General features: G+C 39.0%; 1 protein-coding gene across 1 annotated transcript in view; it reads left to right on the top strand.

Moving 5' to 3' along the window:
* LOC126456705 (serpin B6-like) overlaps nucleotides 1–9,614 on the top strand; it is a 93,797-nt gene extending 84,183 nt beyond the window's left edge. Inside the window, exon 8 of the mRNA XM_050092445.1 lies at nucleotides 9,266–9,614. Within this exon, the coding sequence (XP_049948402.1) occupies nucleotides 9,266–9,411 (146 nt within the window). The 3' untranslated portion in view covers nucleotides 9,412–9,614. The remainder of the gene's footprint in view (nucleotides 1–9,265) is intronic.
* Nucleotides 9,615–19,033: the final 9,419 nt, after the last annotated feature.

Genomic DNA, 19,033 nt, shown 5'->3' with positions numbered 1-19,033 from the left:
AACGAAATCGTTAGTTCAATTAAATAAATTTGTTTTTTTTTAAAATTGCTTTGAAATCAAAATTATTATTGGGGCACTTGTTGGAAATTAATTACAATAAATAAACTTTACATTATCTGATGATTACCTTAATTAACAATATACCTTATTCAGCATCTTGACCAGTATTGCCGACAGACTACATCACACAACCGCACTGGGCTGCTACCACTGACCGACTGCTCTGCATGACGACTACTAGCGTACTGCTCGCAACGACTACTGACAGAGAACTGCTCGTAACACTCGCGCGGTCAAGCGCATACTAACCACGATAATAGGCTCTCTGGTCAAAGATTTTAACGTGCCTCACCATCGCTGCTACGTTACATACGTGTTTCATAACCCTCCACTGGGGGGGCAAAAATTTGGCAGCGATGGTGAGTCATTTGGACTTGCCAAGCGCGGCAAAATTGTTCTTTAATTAGTCAACTTGTACAGTTTACAGAATATTTAGATACATGAAGTAAATGTTGGGCATATGCACAGAGTAAAAAACATATCAGGCACAAACAAAATGTGAGTACAAAACATAGTAGCAAATCAGAAAAATGTATATAAAAATTATTTGACAGATAACAAAGTGCACAGGCACTGAAGAAATTCTTTAGCATATTCAGAACAAATAAACAGACTTGCAAAAAAAATCATGTTGACAAGTGACATGAGTGCACATGCACTGCAGTTGAGAACATATCAGTAAATGATGAAATGTATATACAACGAGTAACAAATGACATAAGTGCATACATACTGAAGTATTGAATATACAGAATGAGTACAAATCATATTGAAAAATGAGAAAAGTGCACAGGCACTGAAGTTCAGTAGAAAACATATTAACACCTAACATAAGTGCACATGCACTGTAGTTCAGAACATATCATCAAAATAAAAAATGTATATACAACATAAAAGACAAGAGTGTACATATACTGTACTTCAGAACAAATCGAAAAAATGTCTTTAGCATTTTCGCAATAAATAAACATAATGGCAAAAAATCATGTCGTTCAGCGAATCAAAAAAAAATGTATAACCCATGAACATAAATGATGTTAGCAAAAAATGATTTTCACTATGTGACAAGAATTAGGATAGGAAAGGGAAGGATTGCATCATGGTTGTAGCACTTTAGATTGCACACAGCTGTTCTGAAAGTCCATATCTTTCCACAGAAGTACAACACCAAGTGACACAATTTGAAGTTCTTTTCCCATCAGAATTTATCAGCGTAGCCAAGACACTGAACTGTCGTAGTAATGTTCCATGTTCTCATTTTGGCAGTACATTAGGTACACCAAACAGTGGGACCATAATAACGTCTTCATCGCTCACGATGGTGGACAGCATGTCGTGTCAACACCATGCTCTTACAAGGCACACCAACGTAGAATTAGTGCAAAACCAAATATAGTGCTCCATGATCACTAGGATAAACAGGACAAATGGACATTGCAGTAATTCAGGGTAGTTAGTTCATAAGGTAAAGGACATTAAGTCACATAATATTGACAATTACAGTCTTCATTAGTAGTTTGCGGCATTCATAGCCCAGCTATTGAACATTTCTGTACCATGTATGTAGTATTACAGAAAAATGTTCATTAATTGTTTTACATAGAATCAGTAGCCTTCTTTTCCTAGTTACAAAGCATTATTAAATAATCGCATTCTTTTCCAGTTACAAAGTATAGCATAGTTAATTAATCATTTGTCATTTCAATATAGTAAGAATCATTAGCTTTTTCCTAATTACAAAGCATTATGAAACAATCGCTTTCTTTTCCAGTTACAAAGTATGGCATAGTTAATTAATTATGTGTCATTCCAATATAGTAATAATCATTAGCCTTCTCCTAATTACAAAGCATTATGAAACAATCGCATTCTTTTCCAGTTACAAAGTATGGCATAGTTAATTAATCATTTGTCATTTCAATATAGTAAGAATCATTAGCTTTTTCCTAATTACGAAGCATTATTAAACAATCACATTCTTTTCCAGTTACAAAGCATAATTAAGAATCATTAGCCCTCTTCTAATTACAAAGTATTATTAAACAATCACATTCTTTTCCAATTACAAAGCATAATTAATCATTTGTCATTTCAATATAGTTAGAATCATTAGCCTTCTCCTAATTACAAAGTATTATTAAACAATGGCATTCTTTTCCAGTTACAAAGCGTAATTAATCATTTGTCATTTGAATATAGTAAGAATTATTAGCCTTCTCCTAATTACAAAGCATTATTAAACAATCACATTCTTTTCCAGTTACAAAGTATCAACATTGAAAACAAGAGCTAATTAATGGCATAATTAATAACATAATTCATTGAGTGACATTAATTATTGGCACTCAGTGTCCAGCAAGTATTGAATAGAATAAAACATTGTTCATCATTCAGTATTATTCAGATCATTACGAAGTCATTATTAAAAATCAGTTAATTACAGTCATAGCATTAATAATCATAGGCATTATAAGTAGTCTCATTACAATAAACAGTGGCAGTTATTAGCCAGTTACAAAGCATTATTTTATATATATATATTTTTTTATTTTTAAGAAGTCATTACTGAAGTGACATACTATTCAGAGCTGATCAGCATTACTCAGAACTTTCTCAAACTGGTAACACTATTTGGGACTGGTAATACATTTTTTTGTTAGCAATGCATTGCGTTGGGATCGATAATTAATTGCTGATGCATAACACTATTTGCTTTTGACCTATTGCTGCAAATGAGGATATTTAACGTCATTCGTCATGAGTCAGCTGTAGCAAGGTTATGTAACAAGGCAGTATATGTGATCACATTTATAAATGATAAACACAAATGGGTAAAAAATAAAAATGCAAGTACTAGAACAGGTATAATAAGTAACAGGTTTAGTAAGTATCATGAAAAGCTTCTCCTGGAAAAAATACAAAATGGATTATTGACCTGAAAGAAGAAACGCACACTATGCTGGAAAGTAGTGAACTTCGAATTAACAGGTAGTGAAATGTGTATAAAAATGTTTTCCATAGCTGTCCTTTCCAAAACTTTCCGTCATCCTACTATGCAATATAACACCTGCTGTCAAAACAAACTGCAACAAATACTTAAACAACTACATAGCCTAAATATAACTTCAACATTATCCTCATCTGTAAAGAAAAAACTTCATTATCCATCACTTCATTATCCATATTATCATAACTTCATTATTATCATCACCTGTAAAGAAAAACTTCATTATTCATAGTAGCATATTCTTCATCATTATTCATCAGCATTCATTATCAACTGCAAAAAAAATCACTTCATTACTCATTATACAACTATTCCTTATCTCTAGCATATTTCATCACTAAAACTAAGATGTGTAGTTCTGTCTGACAGCCTGCATCAATCACCTTGTATTCTGAAAGAAAAAATTAGTTAAGACTGCTATTCTACGATGAGTATAGTATATTCTTGTTAATGTTTGTTAATCCTGATCCATTTACTCTTCCTCATAAAGTTATTGCATCTTCTTTCGTTTATTCCGTAGGTGAAATTCCCATTTCTGTTGGATTTATTTCTTACACGCATCATTTCTTTCTGAAATTGATGAACAGAGATTAATGTCTTGCATTTAAATCATATACCCATTAGATAATGACTGGTTTATGGTAACATAATTAAGCATACAGCATAACATGACAGAAAACGTAATATGTCAAAGACATTGACAGTGTTCAAACCCAAAATGTACAGAGAATATCACAATGCAGCAGCAAAAGAAAAATGTAAAACAGTCACGATGTTGAGATGTCATTAGGCAAAAAAGAATGTCAGAATCAACTGGTGTGTTATACCTTAACTATCTCACAATACATACAAACAAAACTGGAGTACAATCATATACACAAAAAAAGTGGAAAATGTGCACGGTCTGATGTGTAACGACAAGAAAAGCGACCTGCTAACCTTACCTTGCCAGGCACTTGCCAAGAAAAAATACGATAATCATCAGTAATTAGTCAGGTGAAATAATTGCATTAGTAAATGACATCATAGTGTGTTGAATCATAAAGTGTCTTCATTCAATAAACGGTTTAATGTTTGAGATATGGTGGTTGCCTTTCGATTTTCTGGTTCTCAAAGTTTCGACGTGTACAACATTGGGGTGAGGGATGCTGCGAATCCGATATGGACCTGCGTATAGAAGTTCAAATTTACTGCACTTACCTTTTAATTTACTGGATAAATAGTGTGTACGTACTAATATTTTCTGTCCAACGTGAAAGTCTCGGCGTCTGCAAACCTGTTTTTGCTGTCTTCTCCGGCGCTCTGCGGCACGTTTGATATTGTTCAGCGCAATGTCAATTATTTCGTGGTGTCTTAGTCGACGACATTTAGGGAAGTTTACTAATTCTTTAATTTTGTTTGGTGGTTCAACGTTTTTCAGTATAACAGACGGAGATAGCATAGTGGATTCATTTGGAATGGAATTAATTACATCTTGGAATGAGAGTATGTGTGTATCCCAATCAATATGTCTTTTGTGGCAGTATATTCGGCACAGCTTACCAATTTCTTTCATTAATCTTTCACAGGGGTTCGAAGAAGCATGGTACTTGGATATATAGATCGGAGAAATGTTTCTAGCTCGTAACATGCGTGTCCATGTAGCTTGCTGTAAAAGAATTTTGCGTAGTTGCGTGCGTTCGTCGTCTGTATTTGCACTGCTTTGTTTAACCTTATCGGAAATCATTTGCATTACGTCGTAGTCAGCTTCGTCTGGAGTATTATAGTTATGTACGTACGTATCCGTAAACAATTCAGAATTACAGTCTATGTTGCGTGTTGCGGAAATGACCTCTGTGCGGTTAATTGTTTGCTCTTCCGAAGATCGTGAGTGCTTAAATTCTAAAGCAGGTTGTACTTTTTCATCCTTTAACATTAAGTGAGAATTATGAAAATCAACCACTGCATCATGTTGTACGAGAAAATTAGTACCTAAAATTACGTCTGTCGTCAATAAAGGAACTATCCAAAAATTTGAGTGAAATGTGTGACCTGCGATACAAAATGATAAATGCGTCTGTAATTTAACGTCTGCTCCTTTACTCGGTACTGCTCCTTTCACTTTTGTTTTGCCTAAAGGTAATGTCGGATAAGTATTCTCTTTGTTACACTCGTTAAAAGTTTCTTCATTTATTACTGATATCGGTGAGCCGGAATCAATTACTGCTGAGAATTTCGATGAACCAATTTTAATTTCGATAACAGGATGTGAAATGGTTTTCTGAATAACTGGTCTTTCCTGCAAGAGAGTGTCTCTGATATCGTCAAAAGTAATTACATTTTCATGAACAACATTCTGCGTGTTTAAAGTAGTCCTTACGTTACTGGAATATGCAACCTGTACTGTGTCTGGTCAAATTCTGTCGTACGTGCTATTATTTACGGGAAGATGCTGTGGCATATCCACTATTTGAACTGTTCTGTTAACTCTTCCTGACGTATTACGCTATGAATGACACATATTGTCTGGATCATTCATGATAATGTGTTGTTGCTGATGTTCTTGCTGCTGAAAAGATCGACTATTATTAAATGTACGCTGAAAATTGTGCTCATCATTTTTTTTTTACGTCTGTCATGATAGTAATTTCTATACGGCGCATTGCGATACGAGTTGAAATAGTGTGTTATCTGTACGTAGTTATTTCTTTGCTGCCATGCGTTACTATTTGTTGGAGCTGGGACTATACGTGCACGCGGCGAAACATTAAAGTTTGGTTGACCTTGTAGACTGCATTGTTGGTTACGTATGCTAAGCGGCTGACTTTCATGCTATTGTGGTGGAAAACGTCTACTGTTACCAAAAAATGCGTCTGCTGTTAATTTTACACATACTGATGATTACGATTTTTATCTGTTATTTAAGTTCTCGTGATTCTGGAGTGCCTAATGAAAATTGTCACATTCGGTAAAAATTTGTCACATCGGGTTTTCATTACTACGTTTCTTAATTCTACAAAGAGCAATAGTTAAAGAGCAGTTTTGATAGATATAAAGGATAGTAGAAGAAAAGGCAGCAGTGCAGAAAACTAAAGATGAAACAGCACTACTCCAGCTCGGGGCCCTATGCTCGCTACGGCACATATTCATTAAAGCGTAATGAATCCCCTGAGGTCTATTACGCACTGCAAATAAATTTTGGCTTTTGCGTTACAGGCAATTGCGGTATAAATTCAAAAGCAAATAGTTGTATCCGTGCTAATTCAAATTTCTGCATTATAGGCAATGCTGATGAAAATGCAAAAATAAATTGTCGCATCTGGTTCAAAGCTAGCTTCTGCATTACAGGCAATAGCGGTGAAAGCAAAAAAATAAATAGTCGCACACAGTGCAAATCGTGTATCTGTGTTCTGCCATTATTGAATTCCTTACATTTTCTTACAAATGCAAACTGCTTATTATCAACGTTCTCGTCACTGAATTTGAGAACACGTTCGGGTTTGTGTGAGAATTTGTTTGTCTGTGTCATTTCGTACTTCAAGTTACGTAGCTTTTCAGATTTTAAGTCGCGTGGCTTTTCGGATTTTAAGTCTCGTAGTTGCTGTAAATTGCCCACATTATACACGCTGCGTGACTCTGACAAATGCTCGCAACGTGGCGGATTCTGTGACGTATTGGTGACTGAAATAGTTTTTAATTCTGTTACTTTAATATTTTCGCCAATTTGGTTGTTGTGTCATTCACTTTTATTAACTACTTCCGTATTCACAGTGTGTGAAATTTCCAGTGACTTTAAATTAACCTCGTCGCGAATCTGTACTGCGTTTTTAGGGCATTGTTCGGTGACTGCATTAACTTCGTCTTTATGTAATTCTGTTGTGCTTACACGTGTACTATTTAATTCTTGTGCAACAGTGCCAACTTTTTCATTACTGTTATTACCACAAGTCTTAGTATTCACACGTAATTGTTCTTTAATGTCCTGGCATTGCACGGTAACAGCTGTAATCTGCTCACTAACTTGTTTGTTCTGTTCTTTAAGGTCGTCTTGTTTTTCGTTTGTGAGTTCGAAACTTTTATCAATTGTTTCGCTAAGTTGTTTGTAATGGTTGTTTCATTTAGTTGTTTGTGATGGTTGTCGAAACTTTCATTAATTATTTCGCGAAATTGTTTGTTCCGTTCTTCAAATTTTTTGTTCTGTTCATCAAGTTTTTCATTAAGTTGTTTAAACATTTGTTGCAAAAATGCTATAATTTGAGCCTCAGTAGCATTACCTGCTCTATTCTCTGTACTGTTTGACGGTGTATCTGCCATTATCACGTTCTGTGTGACCGTTTGGTCATTCTGTAATTTACAAAAAGGTTTGTCAGTCAAACATACACTGTCAGTCATTATTTCTGAATTAAATGGATCCGTCGTACTTTCAGAACACTGTCCATTTTCATTAGACAAATTTGTCTGTTCCTCACGTGAATTTAGTAAACCAGTTGTGTTAAGCTGGGCAGCGCTCATTACAATAGTGCGTCCCGCATCATCAATTGTCGTCAAATCAACACAAGACACAATCGAGTTCGTTTGTTCGTCATTAATATAAAAGTCATCACTAGTGGTTGGAATGCACTGATTGTTAGTGAACGCAGGATTGTCATCATTACACTGCATGTCACATGTCCTATCGGTAAAGTCGTTTGAGCCGGTAATTTCGCTCGTAATACCTCGCGATACACTATTCACAGTCTTTCGCGGCATTTTTACAATAGTCAAAATTTTTCACAAAATAAATAAGCACAATGCAAAAGCAACACAAATACAACAGAGCAACGAATTGCCGTTGACCTGTAGAAAGAAAGTCACAAGTTAATAAAAGCGTTGCGCCAAATCCTAATTATATTTAAGCAAATAAGAGCAGATATCTGACTGTTTTTCAAAAGACTCTCAACGAAATTCGATCCTGGACTGGGTGTCGCCAAGTGTAACCTCCCCACGAAAATTTAAAAAATGACAATATTATTTAGAAATGGAGCCAAACGTAACCTCCCTAGCAAAATTTAAATGACAATAAAAATGAGAATCGCAATCTGACTGAAATATAAGTTCTTCACAAAAAAATTAAAGTCCATTCAGTGATAAGAAAATCTCAGTGATAATAATAATTCAGTTAAACCGAAACATCGGTCTTTGGCCCTGTGCAAAAATCAGAATTAAATTCTTACCTCTTTGTAACTGCTAGTCAAATTTCTGCTCTTATTCTTGCGCACGGCTTGGAGGAACTGCATTGCAAATAATAATATTCTTTTTTTTTTTTTTTGAAATTTAACTGAAACTTTTCTTTAAGGGAAGTGGAACGAAATCGTTAGTTCAATTAAATAAATTTGTTTTTGTAAAAATTGCTTTGAAATCAAAATTATTATTGGGGCACTTGTTGGAAATTAATTACAATAAATAAACTTTACATTATCTGATGATTACCTTAATTAACAATATACCTTATTCAGCATCTTGACCAGTATTGCCGACAGACTACATCACACAACCGCACTGGGCTGCTACCACTGACCGACTGCTCTGCATGACGACTACTAGCGTACTGCTCGCAACGACTACTGACAGAGAACTGCTCGTAACACTCGCGCGGTCAAGCGCATACTAACCACGATAATAGGCTCTCTGGTCAAAGATTTTAACGTGCCTCACCATCGCTGCTACGTTACATACGTGTTTCAACAGATGTGGGCGAACTACACGAGAAGCAGCTGACTGTACACACACTGTAACCACTGTTGTTAGAATATAAGCTGGTGGTGGCAGAGCCACGTCCCCGAGAGCTTTTCATTCGAATTTCCTGCGATCAGCATCGGTTGTAGTTCTCTGTTGCATCAGGTGACGAAGTCATTAATTCCAATGGACGATGTGGTTCATATATCCATGGGTATCTACCAATACGTTGCTGTGTCGCTTGAGCTTGCTTAACCCCATTAACACTGTACGCTGCAACTTGGATACCAACAATCACAATTCCTTAAATGTACAATAGTATGATTAAAACACTTAGAAGTAAAGTAGCAACATTATCTCTCCAATAATGGTTAAAACGCAGTCATAACTGCAAACAAAAAATTGCGTTAATTGCGGTACACTGAAGAAAATGAAGAATGAGTGCAAATAAATTGCAAACAGCTCCTGCACTACGCGTAATCTCATAATATTTATCTGTTTCAGCTGTTATCGGTGGCGCAGTCGCAACGTCCTTACACAACACGCCTCCACCACCAATCATCTTTAGGGCGGACCATCCATTCCTCTTCTATATTCTGGATCAAAAGACGAAGGTGGTGCTCTTCGCAGGACGCGTATCCGATCCTTAACTTTAAGAAGGCCCCTATGGGTCAGCAAAAGAGTTTGTCTACTGATGTCACCGCCGTCATCTACGCTTCAACGATATGCCATAACAATTGTACTTATAAATACGATGTTTTACATTACTAGAAATTTATATACTCTTGAGTTGTGTCCCAGAAAATTTCTCTGTAATATTTTCTCGATCCTTCAAATAAAGGGGCATGAATAATATATGTATGTGAGTTATATTACTACAGCTCCCCATGAAAGTTGAAAAGCTACAACTCAACAACAACCTTTAATGAAAAACGTTGCTCAGTGCTCTCCAGTACTTAACAACTTTCACCTCATCTGCTGTTATAGCGTCAGAGCATTACAAGGGATAGGCAAAAAATGTGAGCAATGGTAGTAATGGAATGATTGTCATTGATAGTCAACAACGAAGGTAAGGCACTTGACGCGCTCGACTGTGCGTGTTCAGTACGTACTAGGCATCAGTGCAGGTTGTATACGAGTTGTGCACACTTCATATTTACATTCAGAGGCCGAGGTCGACGTGCAATGAAAGACCAAACAGAGTTCCAAAGAGGGCAGATTGTGGGGGCCCGATTAGCTGGAGCATCAGTAACCAAGACAGCACATTTATTGAATGTTTCAAGAGCAACTGTTTCAACAGTCCTGGCGGCCTATAAAAAACATGTAAAAACACAATTGTGTAAACGTAATAGTGGGCTCAAATCAAAACTAAATGACAGAGATCGTCGTACGCTAACACGAATTGTGTCAAGACAAGACAAAACTACGGTGGCTAAACTGACTGAAGAGCTCAATAACTATCTTAGAGACCCCGTATCTATCGACAATGTCCGTCGAGAACTCCATAAAGCGAATATTCAAGGGACGAGCTGTTATACCGAAGCCATTAGTGACGGCAACCAACGCAAAGAAGCGTAAAACATGTGTCAGGAGCTTAAATGCTGGACGGCTGATCAGTGGAAACTCGTCATTTGGTCCGACCCGTCAACGTTTTCCTTATTTCCAACATCGGGGTCAGGCTTACGTCTGGAGAACGCCAAAGGAAGCCTACAATCCTGATTGCTTGACTCCCATGGTTAAGCATGGAGGTGGAAGTGTGATGGTGTGGGCAGCCATATCACGGTATTCTGCTGGTCCCATCGTTACTCTGAAAGGCCGTGCTACTGCCAACAATTATGTGAACATTTTAGGTGATCAGGTGCACCCCATTAGTCAAAGGTTCCCGAACAATGATGCCATATTTCAGGACCAGAACAGTCCCCTGACTTGAACATTATCGAACGCTCGTGGGTGGTATTGGAGCGGAGACTCCGGAGCAGATTTTCGCCTCCCTCGCCAGTACAGGAGTTGGAAGATTTTCTGATCGAAGAGCAGCGTAACGTTCCACTGGAGATTATACAGTCATTATATGCCAGTATTCGAAGAAGAATAGCAGCTGTATTAAGGCCAAACGGAGGTCCAAGCTCTTATTAAAAAAAACATTCCCAAGTAAGTACAGGTGCTCACATTATTTTGTCTATCCCCTGTACCTCTTGCAAGGTAACGTATAACATGAGCTTGTGGGTATTAATAGCACTCACATTTAACTGTATAGTGTTGTTACTGGAACATGGTAGCCAACACAGCTTAGAATGAGAGTTCCAAACCTCTCAGGATATTATCATCGTATTATACTTTAGAAAGAAGCGTCGGTTGTATAATTTAGATGTACTAAAACTCCGATAAAAGTAGTGGTTACTTATTCACTAATATATCATCTGATGAAGTAGAAAGTTATTCAGGCTGTTTACTAGCGTAGAATAGTAAACTCCGAATAAACTGTATTATTTACTTTCCTCCATCTTTATTTCAAACCACTCAAGTGGTTTGTCAAGATATTACGTTATATAATATCGCTCTAAAGGACTTCTCATTGAGAGTACCTGTTCATTACAACCAAAAGCAATAAATTATCTATATTAATAAACGGTTGAAACCCATGCCAGTTGCAGTTTTCTTCCAGGAACAACAAAAATTTGATTTTCACTATTTCATGCAATTTACCGAATTGAGGAATTTACAATAGTATCACACTCTACTCATTAAGGAGTATAAACTTACGATAAAGATTTAACACTATAAGTCAACTATTGATGTTCGAAACTGTACGTGTCTCGAGGTAACGAAACTGACGGCTTGCAAATTACCCAGACTTCATTCATCCAGTATTTGAGAATGAGGGCACTTAGCGACTTCCAACAAACTTTACACATAAATTCTAACCTTTCCGAAACTTTTTCACACTGGTACCTCTCCGCCCCTCAAAATAATGAAAGGAAGAATGTTTATAGTGCACTTTTTCGCTGTTAATGCAGTGAAACATCAGCAACATGTATGAAATTTTAATTTATTATTAATTTTAATTTATTATTGTATATACAAACAAATTTTGCATATAGTATCTACATAACCGGTAAATGTAGCTGCAGAAGTCTGTCAATTTGCGACACAAAGATCAGGAAGTATTACGTCATAGGTGCAGCTCCAAGCAGAAGACATGCCTTTTGCTCCACATCTTGCGTCATATTCGTGAGATATCCTGCCGCTGTAGTTTTCATCTGCGGCACACTGGACTAAAGCCGCAACACGAAAGCAGCTACTTGCAAAATCCGTGCAATTCGCACATTTATTTTCTTATATTGACGTATATTAGTCAATTTCGGTTTTTCCTTTGTGTCCGAACAAAATGACGTGTATCGGATGAAATCTTCTCGAAAACTTTGTTCCAAAAACTGAGCGTCAAATTTAAACGTGCTTTTCGTCATTATTACACCATAACTCGAGAAATGTGTCGAGATAAATAATTTTCGTACACTGCGTGCCACAGACAACGTAATATATGCGATGACGTCAGTTTCAATTAACATTTGTGCCTTATCCAATGTTTGCAGAAGTATCCTCATTGAAGGAATCGTTCATCTTGAACATCGGTTTATATCAACATGAATAATCGTACAGTTCTGAAAATGTTTGGGAGTTACGAGTGTTCATTCAAGAGACTTGCAAAGGTTTATTACGAAAATTACAAGTGATTGTGCAAATCTATCTTGTAGTCCATCGCCCTTTGTGATTTACAGTTACTGTAAATAACGAACGTATCGCGTCACACTCGTTTTCTCTTTTAACAGGAGTGTATATTGTCTGTATTAATGGTACGTTATCGTTGTTGTGGATTTTATTAGAGACAGTAACCTGGAAAATGTTTCAGAGAAACTGCAAATTTTGTACCAAGTTAGCGTAATAGACGCCTCCTTTTGGCTGTAAATCGCTACGTTCTAAAAGAGTGCTGGTAATACTTGTAGCATATCAGACCCATAAATTAAAGAGAATCAACCTTAGTTTATACAGCTGGTTAGTTACACGTTTCATAGATGATACGAACGATCATTTATCGAAACGATATGTAAAGAATCAGTTATCTACTTATTGTTTTCTAAAATATTGCGCAAGGGATATTGCAGCCCGACTGTGTATGTTGTTCTCGAACACGGGGTGAGTTAGATGCTGTTCATAAGCAACTGGAAATCCGCTTGACTGCTCTCAAGCGGTTGAAAACTGTTGCAAATATGGTTACCGAGAGTCATGTACCAAAGACACCAAAGGTACCTCAAGTACTATGATTTCTTGTGGATATTGTGTCTTCTGTAGGTAATATGCGGTCTGTAACTACTCGTCCACTTGACTGTGAGTGGCGTGTCAGTCGTAGCTCTAGGCGTCCTGTGCAGGGGACACAAGGACTAAGGAGAACTCAGGATGTTACAGCCATCCCCCTGACCAACAAATTCGAGGTGTTCTCTTCCACTGAAACTGATACAGTGAGACTCGCTTCACCTGTTTGGAAATGTTTTGTATCCCATGGAAAAGGGAGGCAAACACAGCAGGGTAGGGTATATTATTCGCCAGCAGTTCAAATGTACTGCGAATAATGGTACCATTTAGGGAAATGGCAGGAAAGGATGCACTCAGTGTGTATATCTTGGGGATTCATTCAAAATGTTGGACGCAATAGTGGTGGTGGTTGTTGGGATGTTTAAGGGGGACTAAACAGCTAAGGTCATCAGTCCCCCATTCCAAAAACAAGCGAGACAAAGTCGCAGAGCAGATAAAACCCCAAGGGGAAGGAGATTGCCCCCCCCCCCCCCAGGTGCTAAAGAACACAGATTAGGCAACAAACACTACAGAAAAGAAGAGTACAGACGAACACCAGACAGAAAGAAATAGAAGAAAAGAAGATGGCCGGAGACTGGTTGACTGACCACGACAACAAAAAAGGGAAAGAGTCAACCCTCCGATGAGACACCAAAACAGCAACAAATATGGAGAGACGTGAGGACAAAAGACACAGAAACGGAAAAGTGCAGGACCCCCCTATATGGATCCATAAAAAGGACTAGCACGGATAAAATGTAAAACATTGTCAGCCATGGAGGCATCGTCGCATAAAATCAAAGGCAAGGTGCCCGGGAAATTAAAAGACTGCTGAAGGGTGCGCAGTCGGGGACACTCCAATAAAATGTGAGCGACCATCAGCCGGGACCCACACCGACACAGGGGGGGATCCTCTTGACGCAAAAGATGGCCGTGCGTCAGGTATGTATGGCCGATGCGGAGCCGACACAGGATAACAGAGTCCCTGCGAGAAGACCGCAGGGAGGAGCGCCACACATCGGTCGTCTCCTTGACAGCCCGCAGTTTATTTGGGGCTGTCATGCCACGCCACTCAACAGACCACATCCCAAGCACCTTACGGCGCAACACCAGCTGCTGATCGGGAGCCGTGAGGCCGATCTCCAAAGCTGGGGCGTCGAGCGCCCCTTTGGCCAGCCTGTCAACACGTTCGTTCCCCGGGATGCCAACATGACCTGGCGTCCAAACCAAGACCACCGAACGTCCAGAACGGGCAATGGCGGAAACAAACTCCTGAATAGAGGACACCAGAGGAGAAGAGGGATAGCAGCGGTCGATGGCCTGAAGGCTGCTCAGGGAGTCACTGCAGATGACGATGTGCCAGCCACTGAGGGAACAGCGTGTAATCAGCCACAAAGTGTGGCGCATTTTGGGACAAACGATGCCTGTCGTTTGGGCACGAAGGTCGTTCGCGTATCATTCCAGCGACTGACAGAGAAGATTGAGAATACCAGCCTCGTTCATGGAGTTCCATCAATGCTCACGATCTGCAGCACTGGCCCGAGAACATATCGTGGCCCCGTGATTCTGAGTCGAGTGGAGAGCTTAATCTGTTAAGTTCTGTGGCAAGCTGGTCTGTAACATTTCAGACTTAGGGTAGAGAACTGTAAGGTACACTGTAAGGGACACCTAAAAGAATGCGGTGTGCACAACGCATCATACAGCACACAAGGCTTTTCAGATTAGGCAACTTCCCACGTAGTTCAGATAATGGTAGATGTAGGAAACTGAAAAGTATTAGGGTAAGATCCGAAGAAATGCTCCTACAAGCGAGAGTATTAAAATACTAGTGGTTAACTGCTGCAGCATTTGTAGCGAAATGCCAGAGTCTGAAGCGCTTCTAAAAAGCCGTGAGGCTCCTATAGTACTAGGTATGGAAAACTGGATCAAACCTGAGGTTGACAGCAGTGAGATTATGGGGAAAATTTAACTGAATGTCGATACAATAGGCTAACGGGAACTGGAGATGGTGTAGTCGTGTTTGTCGCTGTAGACAAGAAACCCAAATCTGCCGCAATAAAAACTGTAGCAGCGTGTGACACTGTTTAGGCACTACTCTGCTGAATATGGGGTGCGCAAAAAATTGTGATTGCATCTTCCTATTGACCACTAGATTTACCTGTTTATGTGACCGAAAACTTTAGAGAAAATCTCAGTTGTCTTGACCGTAAGTTTCCAAATCATACGGTAGTCATCGAAGGTGACTTTAATCATCCAACGATCAACTGGTTTCATTACAATTTTGTTACACGTTCACATGAGAAGACATCCTGTGAAACATTACACAGTGCTCTCCCAAAAAATTGTCTAGAGAAAGCAGTTTGGAATGCATTCATGGTGGAAGTGTATTACATCTAACTGAGTCCGCCCTCGGTAGCTGAGTGGTCAGCGTGACGGAATGTCAAACCTAAGGGCCCGGGTTCGATTCCCGGCTGAGTCGGAGATTTTCTCCACTCAGGGACTGGGTGTTGTGTTGTCCTAATTATCATCATTTCATCCTCATCGACGCGCAGGTCGCCGAAGTGACGTCAAATCGAAAGACTTGCACCAGACGAACGGTCTACCCGACGGGAGGCCCTAGCCACACGAAATTATATACATCTAACTGAAACATACAGACGCCACCACTTTGAGGATGCCCTCAGAGAAACTGGTATCAGTGACTATAAGGCAGTTGTAGTGATACACAAAAATTTTTGCTATGCGTCATAATCAAACTCCATTAAACTGACCAACCCACCAAATCCGATTAATTCCCACCGACAAATTGAAGAATTAATATTGTTAAAGTTAATCTCAGTGACTGCCACATACGGCCAGTAAAATTTGATATTAATTTCTTCTTGTGCACGATATCTTAAATGAATAGTTGAGAGTCCCATTGAATGAATGTTGAGCGAAGCCTCGCAGAGCAAAGACAGGAGGGCGAAAATGGATCCATTAGGTTCAAAGTCCGTGCCGCTCCGGCAGTAGTACTTGCGTACTAAGCGACAGGAAGTTATTACGTAATAAAAGACCGTCTTTAAGGTGTGCAACACTACAGGCTACTGCTAAATTAGCAATATGTCCATAAAGTTACTCCTGTGAAAGGATATTTACTTGGCCGTGTTCGTGCGTAATAGGAAGATATCGGAATGTTTTTGTTTCTCTAAAGGATAAACAGTACCAAGATTCTATTACTAATAAAGTAAACTCAGTTACATAAAAGGAAACGGTCACCAGCTTAATTAGGCAAAGTTAGACCAAGTACTAGAATCGCTCATAAAGAAAGTTGAAACATCCCCTTAGAAAAATTTAATAAATTACTGTGCTGATAAGCCTCTTACATTATTTGATTTTCAAACAGCTGAGCAGAACTGAACGTATTCAGACATTTCGCTCTTTGCCTATTCTGATCAACATTAAACTGACACACAATATTTTTAGCGCAACACAATCTGACTTTCAAAAATCCCTACAAAAGAATGGCCCTGACTAACATTAACCTATACCTTTCACAAATCACTTACCTCACAAAAATCTTCGTTATTTGAACTACTGCAATACAGCGAGCGCCAATACTGCCAGCTAAATAAAAGATCCAAAGTACTGAAGGCACTAACTACTGCTAGGCATAGTTAGCAAATGAAAGATTTTGATAAAGAACAAACAATGTATTTACCTTACTAGTGTTCAAAGGTCATAATATATAGCAGTTCATGACACCCAGTCTTACAAATTTACTGTCTCTGATGGACACACGTCCAGATATCCGCTCTCAAAACTCCGCCATTTCTCTCCCCACATCCACCACTGCTGGCGGCTCACCTCCAACTGCGCAACGCTACGCGCTGTTAACAGCCAACTGCCCAACACTACAATAGCAATACTGCAACAATGCAGACCAGCCACAGACTTCACACACCACAGTCAGTGATTTTCATATAGAGCGCTACGTGGCGTTACCAACATAAAAACCTATACAGCCTACTTACAAAGTTAACTATTGGGACTGACTGTACTTGATACTGAAATTCTGTTTTTCTGACAAGACACAAGGCAGTAGCAGAATTTAGCAAGTAATGTACCAGTGGTTTGACATAGACTACAAGAGGAGTAAGGATACGTTTAGGCAACAACTGGCTCTCAAAAACACTTACTGTCTGTACATAAGCAGGAAGCTACTTATCATTATAAGCACATGATTACAAATGGTGGAGCACAAGTATCTTGAACGAGGAGTATTTTGTCAGATTTGTTATTGGAAATTTCTACCACTGAAACAGTTTCCAAATAATTGTATCTTTTGTACTGATCGTTATTTGTATTCTCAAGGAGAATTCACTTCCTTACACTATTTAGTTCCAATGGGACATCTGAAAGTTGTACTTTGTGATTACTTTTATTGTAATATGAAATTTAAGCTTGGCTCAACTATTGGCATGAGGACTCAGAAAATAATCTGTCAGTAGACTCAAATCAAGGATGAACACCCCAGTCACAACACAACATGGGAAACATAGTTAACTCTATGCACATAATATTACAAATACTGTTACTTCGGAAACTAGGCGCATTGATTAATCTTAATGCTGGTCCTTCAAAGTCTGCTAGACAGTACAACAAAACTTATGCTCACTGAATAATTATGAAATTTACTACTCAGGAAAGTTTATTAAATGTAGTGAAAGTTTACTGAAATGACTTTTCAGCTGAATAAAATAAGATAAGCGGAAAAATCGTAGCAATTGAGATAGGACCCTATCTAGGTAAACGACTAAGGATAAAATATGTGTACTCACACAAAGTTTACAGAACACAAACTTATTACTGAGAAAGAAACCGCACAACTGTTCCAAGCAATTATGCAGTACTCAACTGCTAATGTGAGATGAAGTTGGTGGCGATGTCGGGCTCCTGTGCTACTCAAAAAAGTCAAAAAAGGCGGAAAAAATATCAACGGCTCTTGCTGTGTAACTACCTCTGAAAATTCTCTTCTTAGCGTCGGACTTTCATAACACTAACCAAAGTAAGCCATGGATAATAAGCCACATTACGTCCACTTCCGGGGCTATATTATACACACACCAAAAAAAGTTTCGCATTACCTCGGTTCCGAGAGTTCCGAAACATGTAGAGAAAATTGAGATAGAGATAAACATAAACATCATTTCCGCCCTTTTTATTGCTAATGAAAACCACACATATCACGTCGTACCACCATACAACGAGACCTTCAGAGGTGGTGGTCGAGACTGCTGTACAAGCCGATACCTCTAATGCACAGTAGCACGTCCTATTGCATTGATGCATGCCTGTATTCGTCGTGGCATAATATACACAAGTTCAGCAAGGCGCTGTTGGTCCAGATTGTCCCATTCCTCAACGGCGATTTGGCGTAGAACCCTCAGAGTGGTTGATAGGTCACGTCGTCCATAAACAGCCCTTTTCAATATATCTCAGGCATATTCGATAGGGTTCATGTCTGGAGAACATGCTGGCCACCCTAGTCGAGCGATGTCGTTATCCTGAAGGAAATCATTGACAAGATGTACACGATCGGGGGCGCGAATTGTCGTCCATTAAGACGGATGCCTCGCCAATCTGCAGCCAATATGGTTGCACTATTGGTCGGAGGATGGCATTCACGCATCGTACTGCCGTTACGGCGCCTTCCAAGACCACCAGCGGCGTACGTTGGTAATGCCACCCCAAGACAGCAGGGAACCTCCACCTTGCTGCACTCGCTGGACAGTGTGTCTAAAGTGTTAAGCCTGACGAGATTGCCTTCAAATACGTCTCCGACGATTGTCTGGTTGAAGGCATATGCGACACTCATCGGTGAAGAGAATGTTATGCCAATCCTGAGCAGTCCATTCGGCATGTTGTTGGGCCCATCTGTACCGC

Source organism: Schistocerca serialis, chromosome 2, assembly GCF_023864345.2.
Source record: "Schistocerca serialis cubense isolate TAMUIC-IGC-003099 chromosome 2, iqSchSeri2.2, whole genome shotgun sequence".
NCBI classification, from domain to species: Eukaryota; Metazoa; Arthropoda; class Insecta; order Orthoptera; family Acrididae; genus Schistocerca; species Schistocerca serialis.
Note: the sequence above shows the minus strand (reverse complement) of the source record. Positions and strands in the feature narration are given on the sequence as shown.